Below are 21,370 nucleotides of genomic sequence, written 5' to 3'. Positions count from 1 at the left end.
TACAATATGAATCATAAATTAACATTTTTAAAATAGCACAAGTAGTGAGGTAGGAAATCTGATGGTGGAGGGGAAGAAGCTGTTCATAAAATGCTGTATATGTGTCTTTGGGCTCCTGTACCTTTTCCCCAAAGGTAGTAATTTTCACATACAGTCTCAGTCCGATGCAGGGTCTTGATCCTTCATTCCACGGATTCTGCTTGATCTGCCGAGATCTTCCAACAATCTTTACTTCTTGCTCCTGATTCCAGTAGCTGCAGTCTTTTCTGTCTTCTATTCATATGCAAAATGGCATTGCAGAAGAATACTCCTCCATCAAGATGCTTTGCATTGGTTATTGATTTTTTTAATAGAACCTCTTTCTAAAGGACCACATATGTTGAGTGGCTTCTAAAACTGCTGAGCCTTGACAATTATTTCTTATCTGTGGTTTGCACAATACAGGAAAGTACTGAAAAGTTTGAGACAGTATTTAAAATTGAAGGGATTAACCTGACAGTTAAAATCCCTTGTGGAGCTAAAACTATTTTAAACAAACCAAAGTGCTGATTCAGCACCCTTTGCTCATCAAAGCAAGTTTCAGGCAACCAGATCTCCCCCACACATTTGTCCAATTAGCTTTTACACTAGAATTGGTTGCACAATAGGATTGAATTGAGTACAAAGTAACAGACTACAATGTTGCCTCGCGATATAAAAGATTGATACAGTAACCATTCCTAGAAGTCTCCATTGGATGGGTTTATAATCTCACTTCTGTTGAAAAGAGGATGCACAAGGAAATAGCCAATAAAGCTGTGTAAATGTCACAAGATGGCAGCTTAACCCAAGTGCTATTCTGCTACTCAATTTAGTGGACTCGTAAGGTTGTGGTAGGTCATATAAAGTATTTTTAGACTGTCATTCTTCAGTAATTAAATGATTCAGGAAGATTTTTAAAGAGAGTAAAATGCTTCTTAAGTAAATTTTGGAAAATGTTTTTCTTGTTAATTAAAGCGATATTGAGAGGTGTTTTCTGTAAATTCTATGTTCTATGTTAAATGTCATATAACCCTTCAGCCGATGAGGTCCATGTTATTAGTTACAATATGTTAGACCATAAGACATAGGAGCAGAATTAGGCCATCTGGCCCACGGCAACTGTTCCGCCATTCAATCATGGCTGATCCTGTTTTCCTATCTCCTCCTCAACTCCAGTTCCTGGCCTTCTCTCTGTAACCTTTGATGCCATGTCCAATCAAGAACCTATCAATCTCTGCCTTAAATACACCCATCAACCTGGTCTCCACAGCTGCATGTAGCAACAGATTCTATAAATTCACCACCCTTTGTCTACAGAAATTTCTCCGCATCTGTTTTGAAAGGGCACCCCTGTATCCTGAGGCTATGCCCTCTTGTCGTAGACTCTCCCAGCATGAGAAACATCCTTTCCACATCTACTCTACCTAGGCCTTTCAACATTCAAAAGGTTTCAATGAGATCCCCCCCTTTACCCTTCTGACTTCCAGTGTCGGTGTGGGCAGTGGAGCGGGAATAAGGAGTACTCGAGGATGACAGATGACTGGAGATCGGAGGATCGGAGGATCAGCCGTTGTAGGAAGGCCAAGACCGTCGGACCTACCTGGACAGTACCTGAGGAGAGGTAAAACTGCGCAGGCACGGGTGACGTAAGCGGCGAGCGTGGGGTTTAAAAAGAGGCACACTTTCAGGAGCGGGCAGTATCGGTGCGGGCAGTGGAGTGTGTAGGAGCAGAGTTCTGGGCTTTGGCTCAGCGGGCTTCGGCGCAAGGGGACTTCGGTGAGAGGAAATCAGTGAGCCTGAGTACGTGCTTGCTGAGGCAAAAAAAGGTGAGGTCAGTAGGTACTTTTTTCATTTATTCTGACTAATCTGGGATCAAGTAATGGGGGAGACAGTTAGAGCAGTGGTGTGCTCCGTATGCTGTATGTGGGAGGTCAGGGTCAACACAGTTGTCCCTGATGACCACACCTGCAAAAGGTGCGTCCAGCTGCAGCTCCTATCAGACCAATTTAGGGAATTGGAGCAGAAGCTGGATGAACTACGGATCATTCGGGAGGCAGAGGCAGAGATAGATAAGAGTTATTGGGAGGCAGTCACACCAAAAAGACAGGAGGTAGACAAATGGGTGACAGTCAAGAGAGGCAGGGGGAGCAGACAGAGAGAGCAGAGCACCCCTGTGGCCATTCCCATCAACAATAAGTATACCGTTTTGGATACTGTTGGTGGGGATGACCTACCAGGAACAAGCTGCAGTGGTCCTATCTCTGGCACTGAGGTTGGACCCTCGACTAGGAAGGGGAGGAGGGAAGAGAAGAGAGCGGTAGTGATAGGGGATTCTATAGTCAGGGGGGAGGATAGGAGATTTTGTGGGGAAGATCGGGAGTCTCGGATGGTATGTTGCCTCCCTGGTGCCGGGGTCTGAGACATCTCAGATCGGGTGCAGGTTATTCTCAAGAGGGAGGGCAAGAACCCAGATGTTGTGGTCCATGTAGGGACCCGTGACGTGGGTAGGATGAGTGAGGGGATCCTGCATAGTGAGTTCAGGGAGTTAGGTGCGAAGCTGAAGGGCAGGACCTCCAGGGTAACAATCTCAGGATTTCTACCTGTGCCACGTGCGAGTGAGGCAAGGAACAGAAGGATTATACAGATTAATACGTGGCTGAGTGGATGGTGCAGGAGGGAGGGCTTCAGGTTTTTAGATAATTAGGCTTTGCTCCAGGGAAGGTGGGATCTGTTCCGACAGGACGGTTTACACCTGAATTGGAGCGGTACTAACATTCTTGCAGGAAAGTTCGCTAGTGCTTCTCGTGGGGGGTTTAAACTAAATTTGCAGGGGGCAGGGATCCAGAATGCGAGAGAGGATAGTGAAATGAAGAATAAAGGACAGGTGGGGACTACATGGTTCTGGAATATTAAGTGTGTAGTACAGAAAGGTGAGGCGGAACAAGTGATAAGGAGGACACATGTACAGAGGGATGGTCTGACAGAACATGGAGTTAAATGTGCAGAAAGAATAAGTAAATTTAGGAAGGACAACAAAATTCAAGGGGCGTATAGCCCGATGGGAGTTCGGGGAGCTGGGTTAAGCATAATAGGCAGCGATTTAAACAGAGAGAGGAGAAATGGGCTAAAAATTCTATATCTGAATGCACGAACTGTCAGAAATAAGGCAGATGAGCTTGAAGCCCAGGTGTGAATGGATAACTATGATTTTGTTGGGATAACGGAGATATGGCTGCAGGGAGATCAGACCTGGGAAATGAATGTACAAGTAGGGACAGAAATGTGGGCAGAGGGGGTGGGGTGGCCCTGTTGGTGAGGAATGAGATTCAGTCCTTTGCAAGGGGGGGACTTAGGATCAGGAGAAGTAGAATCTGTGTGGATAGAACTGAGGAACAGTCAGGGCAAAAAGACCCTAATGGGTGTTGTCTACAGGCCACCAAACAGTAGCATGGATATGGTTGAATAGGTGCAAGTTGAATAGGGAGTTAACATTGGCATGTGGCAAAGGTAACGTCGCAGTAGTTATGGGGGATTTCAACTTGCAGGTGAACTGGGAGAATCAGGTTGGTGCTGGACCCTAGGATAGGGAGTTTGTAGAGTGCCTACGGGATGCATTCTTGGAACAGCTTGTACGAGAGCCGACCAGGGACAAGGCTATTCTGGATTTAGTCTTGTGTAATGAACAGGATTTGTTAGGCGATCTTGAAGTAAAGGAACCATTAGGAGGTAGTGACCATAATATGATAAGTTTTTATCCATAATTTGAGAAGGATAAGGGCAGCTTGGAGGTGTCAGTGTTGCAGTTGAACAGGGGAGACTATGGAGCCATGAGGGAAGAGCTGGCCAAAGTTAACTGGATGGATATCCTAGCAGAAAAGACAGTGGAACAGCAATGGCAGGTATTCTTGGGAATAATGCACAAGGTGCCAAATCAGTTCATCCCCCAGAGAAGGAAGGATTCAAAGGGGGGAAAGGGGCCACAGTGGTTGACAAAGGAAGTCAGAGATTGCATAGCATTAAAAAAAAGGAAGTATGACAGAGCTAAGGTGAGCGGGAGGACAGATGACTGGGAAATGTTTAAGGAACAAAAGAACTTAACTAAAAAGGCAATACGGGGAGAAAAAAAAATGAGGTACAAACGCAAGCTAGCCAGGAATATAAAGGAGGATAGCAAAAGCTTTTGTAGGTATGTGAAGAGAAAAAAGATAGTTAAGAACAATGTTGGGCCCTTGAAGAATGAATTGGGTGAAATTGTTATAAGAAACAGAGAAATGACAGAAGAATTTAATAAGTACTTTTATGGATGGGCCAAGGACATAGGGTAACAGAGGAAATGAAACAGATTGACATTAGGAAGGAAACGGTGATGAGTAGACTGATGGGACTGAAGGCTGACAAATTCCTAGCTCCAGATGGTCTGCATCCTAGGGTACTAAAGGAGGCGGCCCTGGAAATTGCAGATGCATTGGTAACCATTTTCCAATGTTCCTTAGATTCAGGATCAGTTCCTGAGGATTGGAGAATTGCTAATGTTATCCCACTTTTTAAGAAAGGAGGGAGGGAGAAAACAGAGAACTATCGTCCTGTCAGCCTAACATCAGTAGTGGGGAAGATGCTAGAGACCATTATTAAAGATGAAATAGTGGCATATCTAGATAGCAGTGATAGGATTGGGCTGAGCCAGCATGTATTTACCAAGGGCAAATCATGCTTGACTAATCTGTTGGAGTTTTTCGAGGATGTAACCAGGAAGTTAGACAAGGGAGGTCCAGTGGATGTAGTGTACCTCAATTTTCAGAAGGCGTTTGTTAAGGCATTCCACATAGGAGATTGGTGGGTAAAATCAGAGCTCATGGCACTGGGAGGAAGATATTGACATGGATAGAAAACTGGTTTGTGGATACAAAGCAAAGGGTAACGGTGAATGGGTGTTTCTCGGAATGGCAGGTGGTGACTAGTGGGGTGCCACAGGGCTCGGTATTGGGACCACAGCTGTTTACAATTTACATAAATGATTTAGATGAAGGCATTGAGAAAAACATCAGTAAATTTGCTGATGATACTAAGCTGAGTGGCAGTGTGACATGTGATGAGGTGACTTGGATAGGCTGAGTGAGTGGGCAGTTACTTGGCAGATGACATTTAATGTGATTAAGTGTGAGGTTATCCACTTTGGTAGTAAGAACAGAAAGGCAGATTATTATCTGAACGGTGTAGAGTTAGGTAAGGGAGAAATACAAAGTGACCTAGGAGTACTTGTTCATCAGTCACTGAAGGTGAATGAGCAAGTGCAGCAGGCAGTGAAGAAGGCTAATGGAATGTTGGCCTTTATTACAAAGGGAATTGAGTACAAGAGCAAGAAAATTCTTTTGCATTTGTTCAGGGCCCTGGTGAGACCACACCTGGAGTATTGTGTACAGTTTTGGTCTCCAGGGTTAAGGAAGGACATCCTGGCTGTAGAGGAAGTGCAGCGTAGATTCACGAGGTTAATTCCTGGGATGTCAGGACTGTCTTACGCAGAGAAGTTAGACAGACTGGGCTTGTACATGCTAGAATTAATGAGATTGAGAGGGGATCTGATTGCAACATATAAGATTATTAAGTGATTGGACAAGATAGAGGCAGGAAATATGTTCCAGATGCTGGGAGAGTCCAGTACCAGAGAGCATGGTTTGAGAATAAGGGGAAGGTCATTTAGGACAGAGTTTAGGAAAAACTATTTCTCTCAGAGAGTTGTGGGGGTGTGGAATGCACTGCCTCGGAAGGCAGTGGAGGCCAATTCTCTGGATGCTTTCAAGAAGGAGCTAGATAGGTATCTTATGGATAGGGGAATCAAAGGACATGGGGACAAGGCAGGAACCTGGTATTGATAGTAGATGATCAGCCATGATCTCAGAATGGTGGTGCAGACTCGAAGGGCCAAATGGTCTACTTCTGCACCGATTGTCTATTGAGTACGGACCTGGAGCCATCAAACGTTCCTTGCATGTTAGGACATGTTCTGAAGTTAGGTTATATAGCAAAATATTAACTTTGATTACCTATCTTTAGACCCACTTGTGGATTGCAAGTTAAATGTAAAATGCAGCCCTGGAGCTGGGGACATCAATTAATTGAAATGCAGACAATGCTGATTAACATTCAGTTTGAGTGTCAGGAGTATAGGTGCGAAGGAGGAGGTGTGAGGATTACATGTAATTCAAAGGAAGCTTTGTAGGTACAGTGTAACAGTAGAATTGTCCTGCTGCTACCTCTGATCTTTAGCATGTAATATTGGGTCAAACGAGCCTCTTCCCCCGGAGGTGTCTCACTTTGTTGAATAAAACACTTCTGTATTCATTAGCTTCAGTAATGCTCTAATAACTTTGCTCAAATTACAACACACTAGTCTTACATGAACTCATTTTTTATTTTCCTCATATTACCATTGTTCCCCCCCCCCCAAGTTCTGCTGCTCACCTACACAGTAGGGCAATTTACAGTGGTAATTACCTAGCAACCCACACAGTCTTCAGGATGTGGGAAGAAACTGGAGCACACGGGGGAAACCCATGTGGTCACAAGGAGAGACAACTCCACAGCAAAGAGCTGAGGATTTAACCCAATCCCTGGAGCTGTGAGGTAGCAATTCGACTAGCTGCTCTACAATATCACCCAAAATGCAAGACATTGCAGCAGAAGCAGAACATTAAAAAACTTTGGAATTTCCTATACCGGTTAAAAAAATGATGGATGATATTTAACTTTATATTGTCTTTCTCCCCCTTACCTTCATATCCTTTAAAATGCAATGTTGCCAACCTTGCACCGTATACTGGAATAGGATCAACAATCCTCAACAATGAAAAAATTTCTCCTTGCTTTAATCCGAACAGGATAACCCATTATCTTGAATTAATGCATAGTTTTCTCAGCGAGAGATTACAATTCCCCTTCCCATCACAGTCTCTGGAATGTTTACACCTTACAAACAGTTCATCCATCATCCTTCTAATTCCAGACAATAGAAGGCCATTCTATTTATTTTCATCCTTTGTAAGGCTCTTCCTTTCTAGAAATCAATCCAGTGAATATCTGTTGCAATCCTTTTTGAAGGCAGCACATATTACCTGGTAGGACAACCAAAACTCTGCAGAGCAGAGCTTCCTAATTATACTATACACCAGGACTTACCCTCTTTTCTGTGCTGTCATCAGGGAGGAGGAACAGGAGCCTGAAGGAGGAGGAGGAACACACCCTTGCTGACTATCTCACTGTTTATTTCCCCTCCCAAGTTCTGCATTGTTAGCAAACTTACTCTGGCTCCTAATCCAAGTATTAATATGAATTGTAAACAATTCAGAAGCAGGCACTTACTCCTGCAGCAATCCACTAATTGCAGTTCTCCATTCTAACAGGGATTATTTATCCCTACACGTTCAATGTTTAATGCATGTTGATACCTGACTCTAAGTACCACGAGCTGAGCTTGAGAGTTGTACATAAGTAGGAGGGAAGGAAGGAGAGTGGGTGGAATTGTTAGTAACTGATTCATGTACTAGTTTGGGGAACATTATCGGAGAAGGTGAATTACATGGGGAGTTACAGAGTCCTGTGTGTGATTGGCATGCAAGTTTCATCAGGAAAGTAAGCGGGGTGCACACCACAATCTGCCTGGTTGAGTTACTGAAGCTTCTAGTAATAATTGTTATCTTACTTATTTCACTTCAGGAGAGAAAAAGCATCCAATTACAAAGTAATAAAAGTGAAACCAGGATTTTGTATCAGAATACCTAGGCAATGATTTTGCATGGGAACCTAAGAATATACAATAAACAGAAGCAGTTGGAGACCATCTAGCCATTCTATCTTGTTCCAATGTTCAATAAGATGACATCTGAGCTGGTCTTGATCTCAGCTCTGTTATCTTACTATTCCACATAACCTCTAACTGATCCACTTCAGGCTTGTATCCATCCAGTGGTTCAATCTCCACAACTCACTGGACATGCACTAAACTATCATCGTTTCGCTTTAAATGAGTGATCCCTCATTATGGGTCCTGATTCTTAATTCCCATAAAAGAGGAAGCATCCTTCCAGCAACTGTCATGACAAGTTTTGCCGGAATTTATGTTTTCATAAGATACATATGATTTTATATGAATCTCTCATTGTTCTAAATCGCAATGAGTACAACATACAGAACTTTTCCTTGCAAGTTCTTCTTCCCAGGAGTCTCTGATTTGCCTCTAATGCAGGTATATTCCTCCTTAACTGTGACTGAAACTGTATATGGTCCTTAGGATTACAGGTCCAGGTGAAGGGTCTTGATGCCAAAATATCAACTGTCCATTTCCTTCCGTCGATGCCACCTGATCTGCTGAGTTCCTCCAGAACTCCTTTGTATTGCTCTAGATTCCAGCATTTTCACTGGGTCTCTCACAAAAAAAAAACCTCTTACGTCTTGTTACCATGTACTTAATGATAGATTCCGTCATTGTCCCCACAAATGACATGAGGTAAACTGGCCCACTGCCCATCACCTCGCTCTGGTTCCCATATCGTTCTCTCTTTTCCCTGGTTCCCTGTTCTTTCCATCTTCTTCAGCTCTTTACCTGTCCCATCTATCATCTCCCAGCATTTTACATCATCCCCCACCTGCCCACCTTCCCCCTCACTTGGACTCACCTACCAGCTGCCAGCTTGCCCTCCCTCTCTCCCACCACATTATTCTGGCTTCTGCACCCTTCCTTTCCAATCGGAATGAAGGATCTTGGACTGAAATGTTGATTGTTTATTCTCCTGCATTGATACTGCCTGACCCGCTGAGTTCCAACATTTCTACTATATAAATTATCACATAGCTGTCCTGCTATTTACAGAAACATCTCTCAACAACTGGTCACTAATTAATCGTGAGACATTTAATGCAACATTGCAGATTAAACAGTGCTCTATCTTCACCATTCGATACTACAGATTGACAAATCATGTCGATGCTCTTAAGAGACTGGTAGCATTTAAGGTTAATAACTTTCACTTTCTCAACAAGGCAATGCACAAACTGCTCGGGCTCCTTTTTAAAATCGGCGTAGAAAGAATAAATAGTTTTGCAGGTGTTTACATTAATTTGGAACTCAGAAGGTGTTAACAAGAGAGAGGCAGAGCGATAGGGAGAAAAACACAAATTAAATAAAGAGACAAAGATAGACAAACAGATTAAAAAAGGTGCTGGCACAACGTGCAGGCAGAAACAATAGCACCGAAGTGATGTAATGAAGCAAAAGTGGAATGCATAGATGAACGTCAGAGAGAAGAATAAATTGCAGCTATGATCAATGCTAAGCCTGGATTTAACTAGCTATTTCAGATCAAGTGTGTAAGATCTCTTGCTTGTCTCTAAGTATGTACTTTAGGATTACCCAGACTATTCACCTGCAAATGCTCTCTTAATACCTTCTTGCAAGGTCCACAAAGCCAAATCAATATCGCCGAGATGGTGATCAATACTCTGAAATCTTCTACCAGACACAATGACGTTGCCATTAGACATTGCAATACAACACTTTCCCTGACATTCCAGTTGGGGAGTTTACAATTTATAACAGTTACGGTATGTATTTTGTTTAAATTTTCATTGTTGGTCATGGCTTCATTTTTACTGGAATCAGCACACAAATGATAATCCAGCAGCACGGAAGACCTGGATTTGAAAAGGCACACCACTTTTCCCAGTTACTATGTGACATGAATAAATAGTCTCAATTATAAACCCACTCCATCATCCTTATCTCTTCCATCCAATCTAATCTGGAATATTAACTGTATCTCCCTCAATGTTAAAACCAACTAATTGAAGAGCTCTACAATTCTCAGTGCCATGTTTTCTGTTGTTCTTAGCCTGAAATTTCTAACATTACTTCTGTATTCAGTATCATTTAACTACACAAAACATTTTGATGCCAATTACATCCTTCTGTGATTTTACATCCATTTGTGATTCTGCAAATTTACCTATTAAATTGTGTGTATTCATATCCATGTTATTTATATAAATAATGAAATACGAGGACCCTGACACTGACCACTGAGCCGCACCACTGGTCAGCGGCCTCCATTCTGAGAAACAACATTGAACCACCATCTGCAGCTTTGAACCTCTAAATTAATTTGGATCCATCCAACTAGTTCTCCCCGTATTTCTTGTGACCTAACTTACCAGACAAGACTAGTATGTGAGACCTTGTCAAAAGCTTGCTAACATCAAAATAGATAATATCCATCTTTCTGGTTAACTCTTCAAAAATCACAGCAGGGTTTGCCCAATATGTCTTTAAATGCACCATATCATGCTGATTCCGCCTAAACAGCAATCAGACTATCTCTCCATGTGCTGGTAGATCCAGTCCCTCAGAATTCCCTCCAGTATCTTCTCCACCACTGATGCTAGGCTGGCTGGCCTTTTGTTCCCTAGCTCATCAGAGATGTCTTCCTTCTTCAAAGAATAAAGTTTCCCTTCCTCCATCATTGATTCTGTCTTCACCTGCATCCCCTCCGTATCCTAGATATCTACGGTCTTTCCATCTTCCTGCTGCCTTAACAGGAAGAGTTTCTCTTCTCCTCACCTACCACCCTATGACCCTCTGCATGCAGCGCATTATTCTCTTCAACTCCCCCCATTTCAAAGGGATTCTTCCACCAAACACATCTTTACCTCCCACTCCACCCACTTTTTGCTTTCAGCAGGGATCAGTCCCTTATTGATTCCCTTGTCCATTCATCCCGCCCCAGTAATCTCCACCCAGCACATATCCTTGCAAGTGACAGAAATGCAACACCTGCCTATTCATCTCCTCTCTCAACTCCATTCAGGGCCCCATACACTCCCTCCAGATGAGGCAACACGCCACCTTCAAATCTGTAGGGTTTGGCCTCTGTATCTGATGGTCCTGATGGGACATCCTTTAGATTGCTGAGACCCCATGTAAATTGGGGTCAAGCATCGCCACTTCATTGCAAAAAGTGGATCAACCATTTTATTTCCTATCCCCATTCCCATTCTGATATGTCGGTCCATAGCTTCCTTTTCTGTCACGATGAGGCCACTCTGAGGTTGGATGAGTAACCTCTCATAAACTGTTTAGGTAGCCTCCAATGCAATGGCATGAACATTGATTTCTCCTTTCAGTATTTTTCTCCCATCCCCTTCTCTCTTCTTCTATTCCCCACACTGAACTCCTACCTCTTCCCTTCACCTCTCTATAACCTACCCTGGTGCTTCATCTTCTTCCCTCTGACCTGTGGTTGACTCTGCTCTGCTTCCAGATTCCTTCTTCTTCATTCTTCTGCTTTTCCACCTATCACTTTCTAACACTTTACTTCACCCCACTTCCCCCCATCCATCTGACTTCACCTGTCACCTTTTAGCTTTTCCTCCACATTCTAATTCTGGCACTTTCTGCCCCTTCCTTTCCTGATGAAGGGGCAACTGTTTATTCATTTTATAGATGCCACAAACAGCATATTTCCCTGCAAGGGTGGTTCAAGAGCAACCCATCCCTTTGCAGCCCTCACCTCTGACCCAAAGAAAATCCCATATGTCCCAAAACCTGAACCACTGTCCCCTGCACCAGCCTCTCCGCCATCCATCCTATCCTTGCTAGCATACAGCACTAGGAGAAATCTGGAGCTAATGAACCTCAAGGTCCTACTTCACAACTACTTACCTAACTCTCTATACTCATTCTGCAGGATCTCATCCCTTGTTCTACCTACTATATCATTTAGACCAAAATGCAGAATGACCACCCTGGTCACCCTCTCCCTGAAAATTTTCTTCAGCTGCTCGCACTGCTGATTCCTGACTGTGCTGCAGGATTCAGCTCAAACCGTGTTGTCAAGATTATGGACGACAAGATAACACAACGGCGGTTGGCCTCAGCAACAACAACGAGGAGACGGAGTATAACCATATAAGCATATATAAATCACAGCACGGAAACAGGCCATCTTGGCCCTCCTAGTCCGTGCCGAACCCTAGTCCCACCTACCTGCACTCAGCCCATAACCCTCCACTCCTTTCCTGTCCATATACCTATCCAATTTTACCTTAAATGACACAACTGAACTGGCCTCTACTACTTCTACAGGAAGCTCATTCCATACAGCTATCACTCTTTGAGTAAAGAAATACCCACTCGTGTTTCCCTTAAACTTCTGCCCCCTAACTCTCAAATCATGTCCTCTTGTTTGAATCTCCCCTACTCTCAATGGAAACAGCCTGTTCACGTCAACTCTATCTATCCCTCTCAAAATTTTAAAAACCTCGATGAAATCCCCCCTCAACCTTCTACGCTCCAATGAATAGAGCCCTAACTTGTTCAACCTTTCTCTGTAACTTAATTGCTGAAACCCAGGTAACATCCTAGTAAATCGTCTCTGCACTCTCTCTAATTTATTGATATCTTTCCTATAATTCGGTGACCAGAACTGCACACAATATTCCAAATTTGGCCTTACCAATGCCTTGTACAACTTTAGCATTACATCCCAACTTCTGTACTCAATGCTTTGATTTATAAAGGCCAGCGTTCCAAAAGCCCTCTTCACCACCCTATCTACATGAGACTCCACTTTCAGGGAACTATGCACAGTTATTCCTAGATCTCTCTGTTCCTCTGCATTCCTCAATGCCCTACCGTTTACTCTGTATGTTCTATTTGGATTATTCCTGCCAAAATGTAGAGGAAGTGAAGCAGCTGGTGGATCGGTGAGAGAAGAATAATCTTTGCCCGAACGTGAAGAAGACCAAGAAAATCATTGTAAACTTCAGGAAGGTGCAGTTGAACCATTCCACTCTGCATATACATGGCTCCTTCATAGTCAGTACACCAAGTTCCTGGGAGGTCACATCACAGATGTCCTCACCTGGTTCCTTAATATCAGGAAAGGAGTCTCCACTCCACAGAAGACTGAAGCAGTTGCATCTCCATCTTGTATAGGAGCAGCCAAGTATCGGACTGGAAGTCCCTACAAAGGACTGTGAGAACAGATGAGAGTACCATAGGGGTCACCCTACTCTCCAATGGAGATATTTATCAGGATCAAAGGCCTTGGTGTTATTAATGATTCCACCCCATCCAGCTAGCATCCTCGTTGACTTTCTACCATCAGGCAGGAGACAATGATGCACGGAAACAAACACTGACAGGATGGGAAACAGTTTTATTCCCCAGGTCATTAGGCTTCTGAACTCCCTGCCGCATCACATTTGGTGTCACTGGTTAATTTGTTCCGTGCCTTAAAATATTTAATATTAATGCGCTTTAGTATGTTATTTATGTGTGATTCATCTGTAGATTTTATCCTTACCTCCAGAAGTTATAGAGTGCTACTGTGCATTGCACCCCGGTTCGGAGAAACATAGTCTTGTTTCTCTATACATTATATGATTATATATGTTATATTCATCTATATAGTTAAATGACCATAAGCATGACTTGACTTGACTCGATATTCCTGACCCTGGCATCCAGCAGGCAATGCACCACCCTGGCCACAGAATCTCATGCTTGCCCCCCTGCCTGTCGAATCCTCTATCAGTATCACTACTTCTGACTGTTGTCTTTCCCCCTGAGCCTCAGAGATGGTTACAGTGCCAAAGACTTGACAACTGCTGTTAGCCCCTGAAAGATCATAGCCCTCAAGGAATATAGTTATTAGTTTAGGGAATGGCCACATGGGAACCTTGCACTAACTACCTCATCCCCTTATTTTTCCTGTCTGAAGCCTATACCTTGGGTGCGACCACCTCATTAAAAGTCTCATCTATAATGATCTCGGCTTCCTGGATCATTATTAATACATCCATATATCCTCCTGATCTTCACAGATCAAACAAAAAGTCTCTCCCCACCCCCCCCCAGCCTCTTCCCCTATCAGACAGCTTCTCTGTTTCTATATTACATCTTCCCAATATCTTATTTTTTTTTCAGAAATTGGAGCTGACAATGCATTCAGTACTTCAGACCTTGTTAACATATAATGTTCACAGTTTAAGTTCCTGCATTTTAGACCTCAACATGAGTTGCCACTTGAAACTAAAATGGCAGTTGGAGATCTAAGTGAGGTGATCCATCTCTGTAAAAAAATTTCCATCCACACAAGGATAATATGAAATTATCTTCTCAGCTTGATCAAAATGCCAGAAAATATTCTGATTGTAGACATTCTTTGGACAAGCAATTGGGGAAAATATCAATTAGTATAATGGAATAAGGCAGTTGAAAACTTGTCATGACTTGACATATTTTACACTTTTAATACAGCTAGAGGCCGATACCGCTGTCAGCAAAGAAAATACAATCTAAACACATCACTCCCCATCAGGTTAAGGGGCGGCACAGTAGCATAGCGGTTAGAGTAATTCTTTATAGCAGGCCGCCATAAGAACAGGGTTGATTCCTGCCATTATCTGTAAGGAACTTGTACGTTTTCCCGTTTGCCACACAGGCTTCCTCTGAAATGTTCCGGTTTTCTTGCACATTCCAAAGACATACAGGTTAGGGTTAGTGAGTTGTGGGTATGCTGTGTTCGTGACAGACGTGTGGTGACACTTACAGGCTGCCGAGCGAAACCCTTGCTAATTTGATTTGATGCAAAAAAAGTGCATGTCACTTTACGTGTTGATGACAAATAAAGCTATTCTTTAAAACAAAATCAAATTGGAAGTACCATCTCGTCTTGCATTTCTTTCACTCTTAATACCACCAATTATATTCCTGACCTCTGTCATTCTAAGCATTATGTTCCTACTGGTTATGCCACTTACCACTGGCAGGTCATTTAAATTCCACTTCCCATCAGTCCTAACAGAAATAGTATTTCTTCAAATACCAACTACTGAAAGATGTGTCCTTTTGAATAGTTTTATTCAGCGTTTTTGCAACAGAACCAAAGAATGTTTCAGCAGAGGAGGAAGGTACCCAGATCATTTCAGTTTCAACTCTTTGGAAGAGTTATCCAATTAGTCCTATTGCACTGAAAATATCTCCTCTACAAATACACAAACATACCCTTTTGGAAATTTGTTTTTTTCTGAATCTTCTTTCACTGATGTTCTATAAAGCACATTCCAGAATACAATATCTAATCATAGATTTTTTAAAAAACTATCTGTCATTCTGTTTTGGATAATCTGTGAATATCTTAAATCGTTGATCTTTGATTACTGAATATGCAGCCAAAGGAAATATTGATCAAACTGTATCTTTGATTACTGGTATGAACTACGTCTGAGCTGATCAGTTGCTTATTTGATCCCTTGCATTACAGTGTGCTAAAGTAGGTGGAACTGAATGTGCCGAGGTGTGGGATTTTACATGACTCTGAACGAACTTACAAAAGATGAAATATATCTCTGAATCTCTCTGGTGCCATACTCATTTTTGCTATGGTTGGTTTTAGTTTAGACATTTGAGATCCTGACCCTGAGGCCTTACTGCATCTCAGGGAGATCATCGGGGTCTCTCTTCCCGTCATTACAGACATTTACACTACATGCTGCATCCGCAAAGCAAACAACATTATGAAGGACCCCACACACCCCTCATATAAACTCTTCTCCCTCCTGCCATCTAGGAAAAGGCACCGAAACATTCGGGCTCTCACAACCTGACTATGTAACAGTTTCTTCCCCCAGGCTATCAGACTCCTCAATACCCAGAGCCTGGACTGACACCTTACTGCCCTATTGTCTTGTTTATTATTTATTGTAATGACTGCACTGTTTTGTGCACTTTATGCAGTCCTGTATAGGTCTGTAGTCCAGTGTAGTTTTTTTCTGTGTTGCTTTTTACATAGTTCAGTCTAGTTTTAGTACTGTATCATGTAACACCATGGTCCTGAAAAATGTCTCATTTTTACTATGTACTGTACCCCAGCAGTTATGGTAGAAATGACAATAAAAAGTGACTTGACTTGATCCTGTGAGGTGCATGCAAGGCAGGAGAGAAAATGACCATCGGAAGCTCTCCAATACTTCAGCTTCAGACTAATCAGAATCAGATTTAATGTCACCAGCATATACTGTGAAATGTGTTAACTTTGCAGCAACGAGCAATACATGAGAAATATAGGAAAAAAAACTGTGAATTAGATTAAAAAAAAATATATATATACACATATGAATATTAGATTGTTTAATTAACTAAGTAGCGCAAAAAGAGAAATTTTAAAGAGGCAGTGAGGTAGTGCTCATTGATTCAATCTGAAGGCAGTGGGGAAAAAACTGTTCTTGGATCATTGTGTGTGCCTTCAGGCTTTTGATGGTAACACTGAGAAGAGGGCATGTCCGGGGTGGTGGGGGTCCTTAATGGTGAGCAAAATTAGATCAACTCATGTACCTTCTTGTGCTCAGAGTAGGGTTAAAATAGTTCTTATTTCTTTCTTCTTTGTGCTTAGCTTCAGGATAGGCTAGAATGATGACTGTCTCTCTATCCACCACTGGAATACATTTCTGACTCAGCTTTACTCCCTTATGATTGACACCTTTTATTCTTGGTTCCAGGACATAGTGGTGAAGAGTGGGGAAGGAGCAGAGATGAATGGAAGAGCAACTTCAATTTTATAATTTTATATTTATTAAGTAAGATTGAAGAGTTGGGGTCTTTTTATCTATAATATAAAAGTTTAATGGATGATCAGATCTTCATTGATTACGAAGAGGAGTTTCTTACTTTTTTCAGATTATCCGAAACAAAGGGACATAATTTTAAAATTTGTAATTATAATTCCAAAAAGAGACTGCAGGAGAAAGCTGCACACAAGTTGTTAAGAATGTGAAACCCATAACCAAAGAGTTTACAAAACAAGTATCCAGATCCTCCAAAGTGAACCCAGAAGAAAATAATCCAAGAAGGAATGAAAGAATAAGCTGACGAGTTAGACATTAAAGGCACTTCTGACAGGTGAAGAACACCACAAACTATTCATGTCAATATATGCTGCAACATTCATGTAATTTCAAGATCGATGTGTTTGATATCTGGCCCTGCACAAAGGTTGCATGCATGAAACAGAGAGAGAAGGAATTGGGGACAGACTCCATTTTAACAAGCATCCATTCCCCATAATTACAATTAAATATCTGTAATACAGCAACATCCAGTGAAATCATATTCCCAAGAATTGTTTCACAATTATCAAGAATTAAGAATAGGAAGTTGCAGATTGTAAAAGAAAGCAGATAAAAACTCCCAAATGTTTGAAGAACATGAAGACTGAGCATGTGAACAGGTCTACCACTGGCTCAGATAATCTCCAACATCTATTGCATTTAGTTGTATGAATACCCTCCCTGTCATCAATGTACAGAGACTAAGGCACCTGGAGCTATGAAGTTGTTAATGCAATGCAGTCTGGAGTCCTTTATTACAGTCCCACCCAGGTAGCACACATTAGGGGAAACAACAGTGTCCAAAGCACACAGAAACTTCTATTCGGGGAAGCACATTATGAAAACAATATTAAGATGGTAAAACACAGTTTGTATGACTCTGAATATTTACATAATGTTACTTACAGTGGAAATAAAGCTCTTCATCTCCATCTTGACTGGCCTTGCTGTACCCACAATGCCTGAAAGAGATGAATTTCACAGTTCATGTTAAGTGTTATTGATTATGGACGAGTTTCCAGAGAATTTATTTTTAGACCATGAAACCACAAGATATAGGACCAGAAATAGGACATTTGGACCAACAAATATGCTCCACGATTTCATCATGGCTGATCCAATTTTCCTCTCAGCCCCAATCTGCTGCCTTCTCCCTGTACCCCTTCATGCCCTGACCAATCAAGAATCTATCAACCTGCCCCAAAGAATTCTACAGATTCACCACTTTCTGGCTAAAGAATTTGCTCTTCATCTCCAGTCCAAAAGGATGCTCTCCCAGCACAGGAAACAGCCTCTCCACATCCACTCTATAAAGGCATTTCACCATTCAATAGGTTGCAATGAGGTCTCCCCTCATTTTTCTGAATTCCAGTGAATTCAGGTTCAGAGCCATCAAATGCTCTTCGTATGACAAGCCATTCAATCATGGAATCGTTTTCATGAGCCTGCTTTGAACCCGCTCCTGTTTCAGCACATCCTTTTTAAGATAAAGGGCCAGAAAGTGCTCAGAATACTCCAATTGAGGCCTCACCTGAACTTTATAAATACTCAACATTACATCCTTGCTTTTGTATTCTAGTCCTCTTGAAATGAATCACATCACATTTGCCTTCCTCACCACTGACTCAACCTGCAAATTAACCTTCAGGGAATCCTGCACAAGGACTTTCAAGTCCTTTTGCACCTCAGTTTTTTGTATTTTCTCCTTGCGTTTAGAAAATAGTCAACCCTTTCATTTCTTGTACCAAAGAGCATGACCATGCACTTCCCAACACTGTTTTCCATCTGCCACTTCTTTGCCCATTCTCTTAATCTGTCTAAATCCTTTGGTAGCCTCTCTACTTCCTCAAAACTACCTGCCCCTCCACCTATCTTCATATTGTCTGCAAACTTTACTACAAAGCCATCAGTTCCATCACCAAAATTATTGACATATAACATAAAAAGAAGTGGTCCCAACACAGGCCCCCTGTGGAACAGCACTAATCACTGACAGCCAACCAGAAATGGTTCCTTTTATCTCCACACTTTGCCGCCTGCCAGTGTGCTGTTGCATTATTCATGCTAGAATCTTTCCTGTAATACCACAGACTTGTAGCTTATTAAGCAGCCTCATGTGTGGAACCTTGTCAAAGGCTTTCTGAAAATCCAAGTAGCACCATCAACCTATTCTCCTTTCTTTATCCTGCTTGTTATTTCTTCAAAAAATTCCAACAGATTTGTCAACCCTTGAGGTTTAGGGTTAGGGTGACTACAACTTATTTTATCATATGTCTCCAAGTACCTTGTGACGTCAATAATTGACTTCAACATCTTCCCTAACACTGAGGTCAGACTAACTGGTCTATAGTTTCCTTTCTTCTGCCTCTATCCTTTCTTGAAGAGTGGTGTTACATCTGCATTCCAGAATCAAGAGATTCTTCAAAGATCACCACTAATGCTCCACTACCTCTTTAGCCACCTCTTCCAGAACCCTTGGGTGTACACCATCTGGTCCAGGTGACTTATCTACCTTCAGACCTTTCAATTTCCCAAGAACCTTCTCTCTAGTAATGGTAACTTCACACATTTCATGACCCTTGATGCATGGAACTTATCCCTACTGCTAGTGTCTTCCACAATGAAGACTGATGCAAAATACTTATTCAGTCTGTCTGCCATTTCCTTGTCCCCCATTATTAGCTCTCCAGCATCATTTTTCAGTGGTCTGATATCCACTTTTGCCTCTCTTTTACACCTTATATTTATGAAGAATCTTTTGGTATCCTCTTCAATATTACTGGCTAGCTTACTTTTATAATCCATCTTTACATCCTTAATGTTACTTTAGTTGCCTTTCGTTGGTTTATAAATGTTTCCAGTCATCTAAATTCCCATTAATTATTGGCTTTTATGTTGGCTTTGACTTCTCTTCTTAGCCACTGTTTTGTCATCTTTCCTTTAGGATACTTTTCATCTTTGGGATGTATATATCCTGTGCCTTTTGAATTGTTTCCAGAAATTCCAGACATTGCTGCTCTGCCATCATCCCTGCCAGTGTTCTTTTCTAATCAATTCTGGCCAACTCCTCTCTCATGCCTCTGTAATTCCCTTTACTCCACTGTAATACTGATACATCTGCCTTTAGCTTCTCCTTCTCAAATTTCAGGACGAATTCAATCATATAATGATCACTTGTCCCCTAAGGGTTCTCTTACCATAAGCTTTCTAATCAATTCTGGTTCTTTGCACAACACCCAGTCCAGAATAGCTGATCCTCTAGTGGGCTCAACCATGAGCTGCCTAAAATACCATCTTGTATGCACTCTAGAAATTCCCTCTTCTGGAATCCAACACCAACCTGATTTTCCCAATCTAACTGCATTGAAATTTAATTGCATGGGAACAGGAATGAGCCTGGCAGTTCCTCAAAAGAGTTCTGCCATTTCATTAAATGGTGGCAGATCCATTTGCCCACCTTGGTTCCATAACCTGTACTGTTTCACTGAACAAAAATTAATCAATCCAAGTTTTGATTCAGTACAGCCTTACATGTTTTAGGGAGAGAGTTGAAAACCCCAGCATGATTAAATGAGAAAGCATAACCTTCGGTTCACAATAGGCTGAGCCTAATGAGAAGGTTATGCCTCCTTTTTGTGTATTTTATGACCAGGAGACTTAATGTCTCTCAAACTAACCTAACAAACTAATTCCATCTGCTTCTTCTTTGCCCATTCTCTTAATCCATCTAAGTCCTTTGGTAACCTCTCTACTTCCTCAAAACTACTTGCCCTTCTACCTATCTACATATTGTCTGCAAACGTTGCAACAAAGCCAGCAATTCCTTCATCCAAGTCATTGGCATATAACATAAAAAGAATTGGTCACAACATAGACCCCTGTCGAACAGCACTTGCACTAACCTAACCTCTAATCTTCCTTAAATGGATGCATCTAAGACCAAGTTATCTTTGAAAGCTTTCAAAGGTGCATTTAATGTCAGGGAAATGTATACAATATATATCCTGAAATTCTTTTTCTTTGTAAACATCCACAAAAACAGAGAAGGGCCCCACAGAATGAATGACAGTTAAACGTTAGAACCCCAAAGCCCCCCAGCTCCCCCCTCCTATGTGCAATCAGCAGCAGAGCAACAATCCCCCACCCCCACCAGCAAAAAAGCATTGGCACCTCCCCCCCCCCGACTCAAGCCTGCAGCAAAGCATCGATAGCGACACAGACTTGCAGTACCCCAAAGACTACTCGTTCACCTGGTAATTCAACATACCACAGGCTCTCTCTCTCTCTCTCTCGCGCTAATAAGAGAAAAAGAGGTGTCCCCATTTCACAGCGAGAGGGGAAACATAACAAACAGCTGGCTGATTTATGATGTTAGAAGTCTGTTGCTTCACTTCTTCCGAGCTCTGTGCCCAAAGAACTCGAGTCTCTGGGCATACAGCCAGCAGCCATCTTGCTACTTTCGATCTTCTGTCTTCCATGATGCACCAATTTCCGGCTGCAGCACCAACCTCAAGTTGGCCTGCCTCCAGAGCCACAAAGGCCAGGAACCCTGAAGGCACACTAGTCTTCTAGGCCACATTGTGTAACTGGCTTTTAATAATTTTGGCTTTGTACCAGTAGAGTTATCGAATCTGACTACAGCGCAGAAACAAGAACTTCAGCCTATCATCCCCACGCTAATCATCGAACAAGC

General features: G+C 42.1%; 1 protein-coding gene across 9 annotated transcripts in view; it reads right to left on the bottom strand.

Moving 5' to 3' along the window:
* Positions 1–21,370, bottom strand: part of LOC132383416 (ephrin type-A receptor 7-like) — a 693,221-nt gene that overhangs the window by 82,885 nt on the left and 588,966 nt on the right. For 8 of the 9 annotated variants that reach the window (XR_009508677.1, XM_059954340.1, XM_059954341.1 and 5 more), the window contains exon 9: positions 17,584–17,639. Coding sequence is in view for 7 of the 9 variants with exons in the window: in XM_059954340.1 (XP_059810323.1) it covers positions 17,584–17,639 (56 nt within the window). In the remaining 2 variants the exon portion in view is untranslated. Of the gene's footprint in view, positions 1–17,583; positions 17,640–21,370 lie in introns of those variants that run through there. The other variant, XR_009508678.1, reaches the window with a different exon arrangement.

This window comes from Hypanus sabinus, chromosome 30 (assembly GCF_030144855.1).
Source record: "Hypanus sabinus isolate sHypSab1 chromosome 30, sHypSab1.hap1, whole genome shotgun sequence".
NCBI lineage: Eukaryota > Metazoa > Chordata > Chondrichthyes > Myliobatiformes > Dasyatidae > Hypanus > Hypanus sabinus.
The sequence above is the reverse complement of the archived record's forward strand: the minus strand, read 5'-3'. Positions and strand labels throughout refer to the sequence as shown.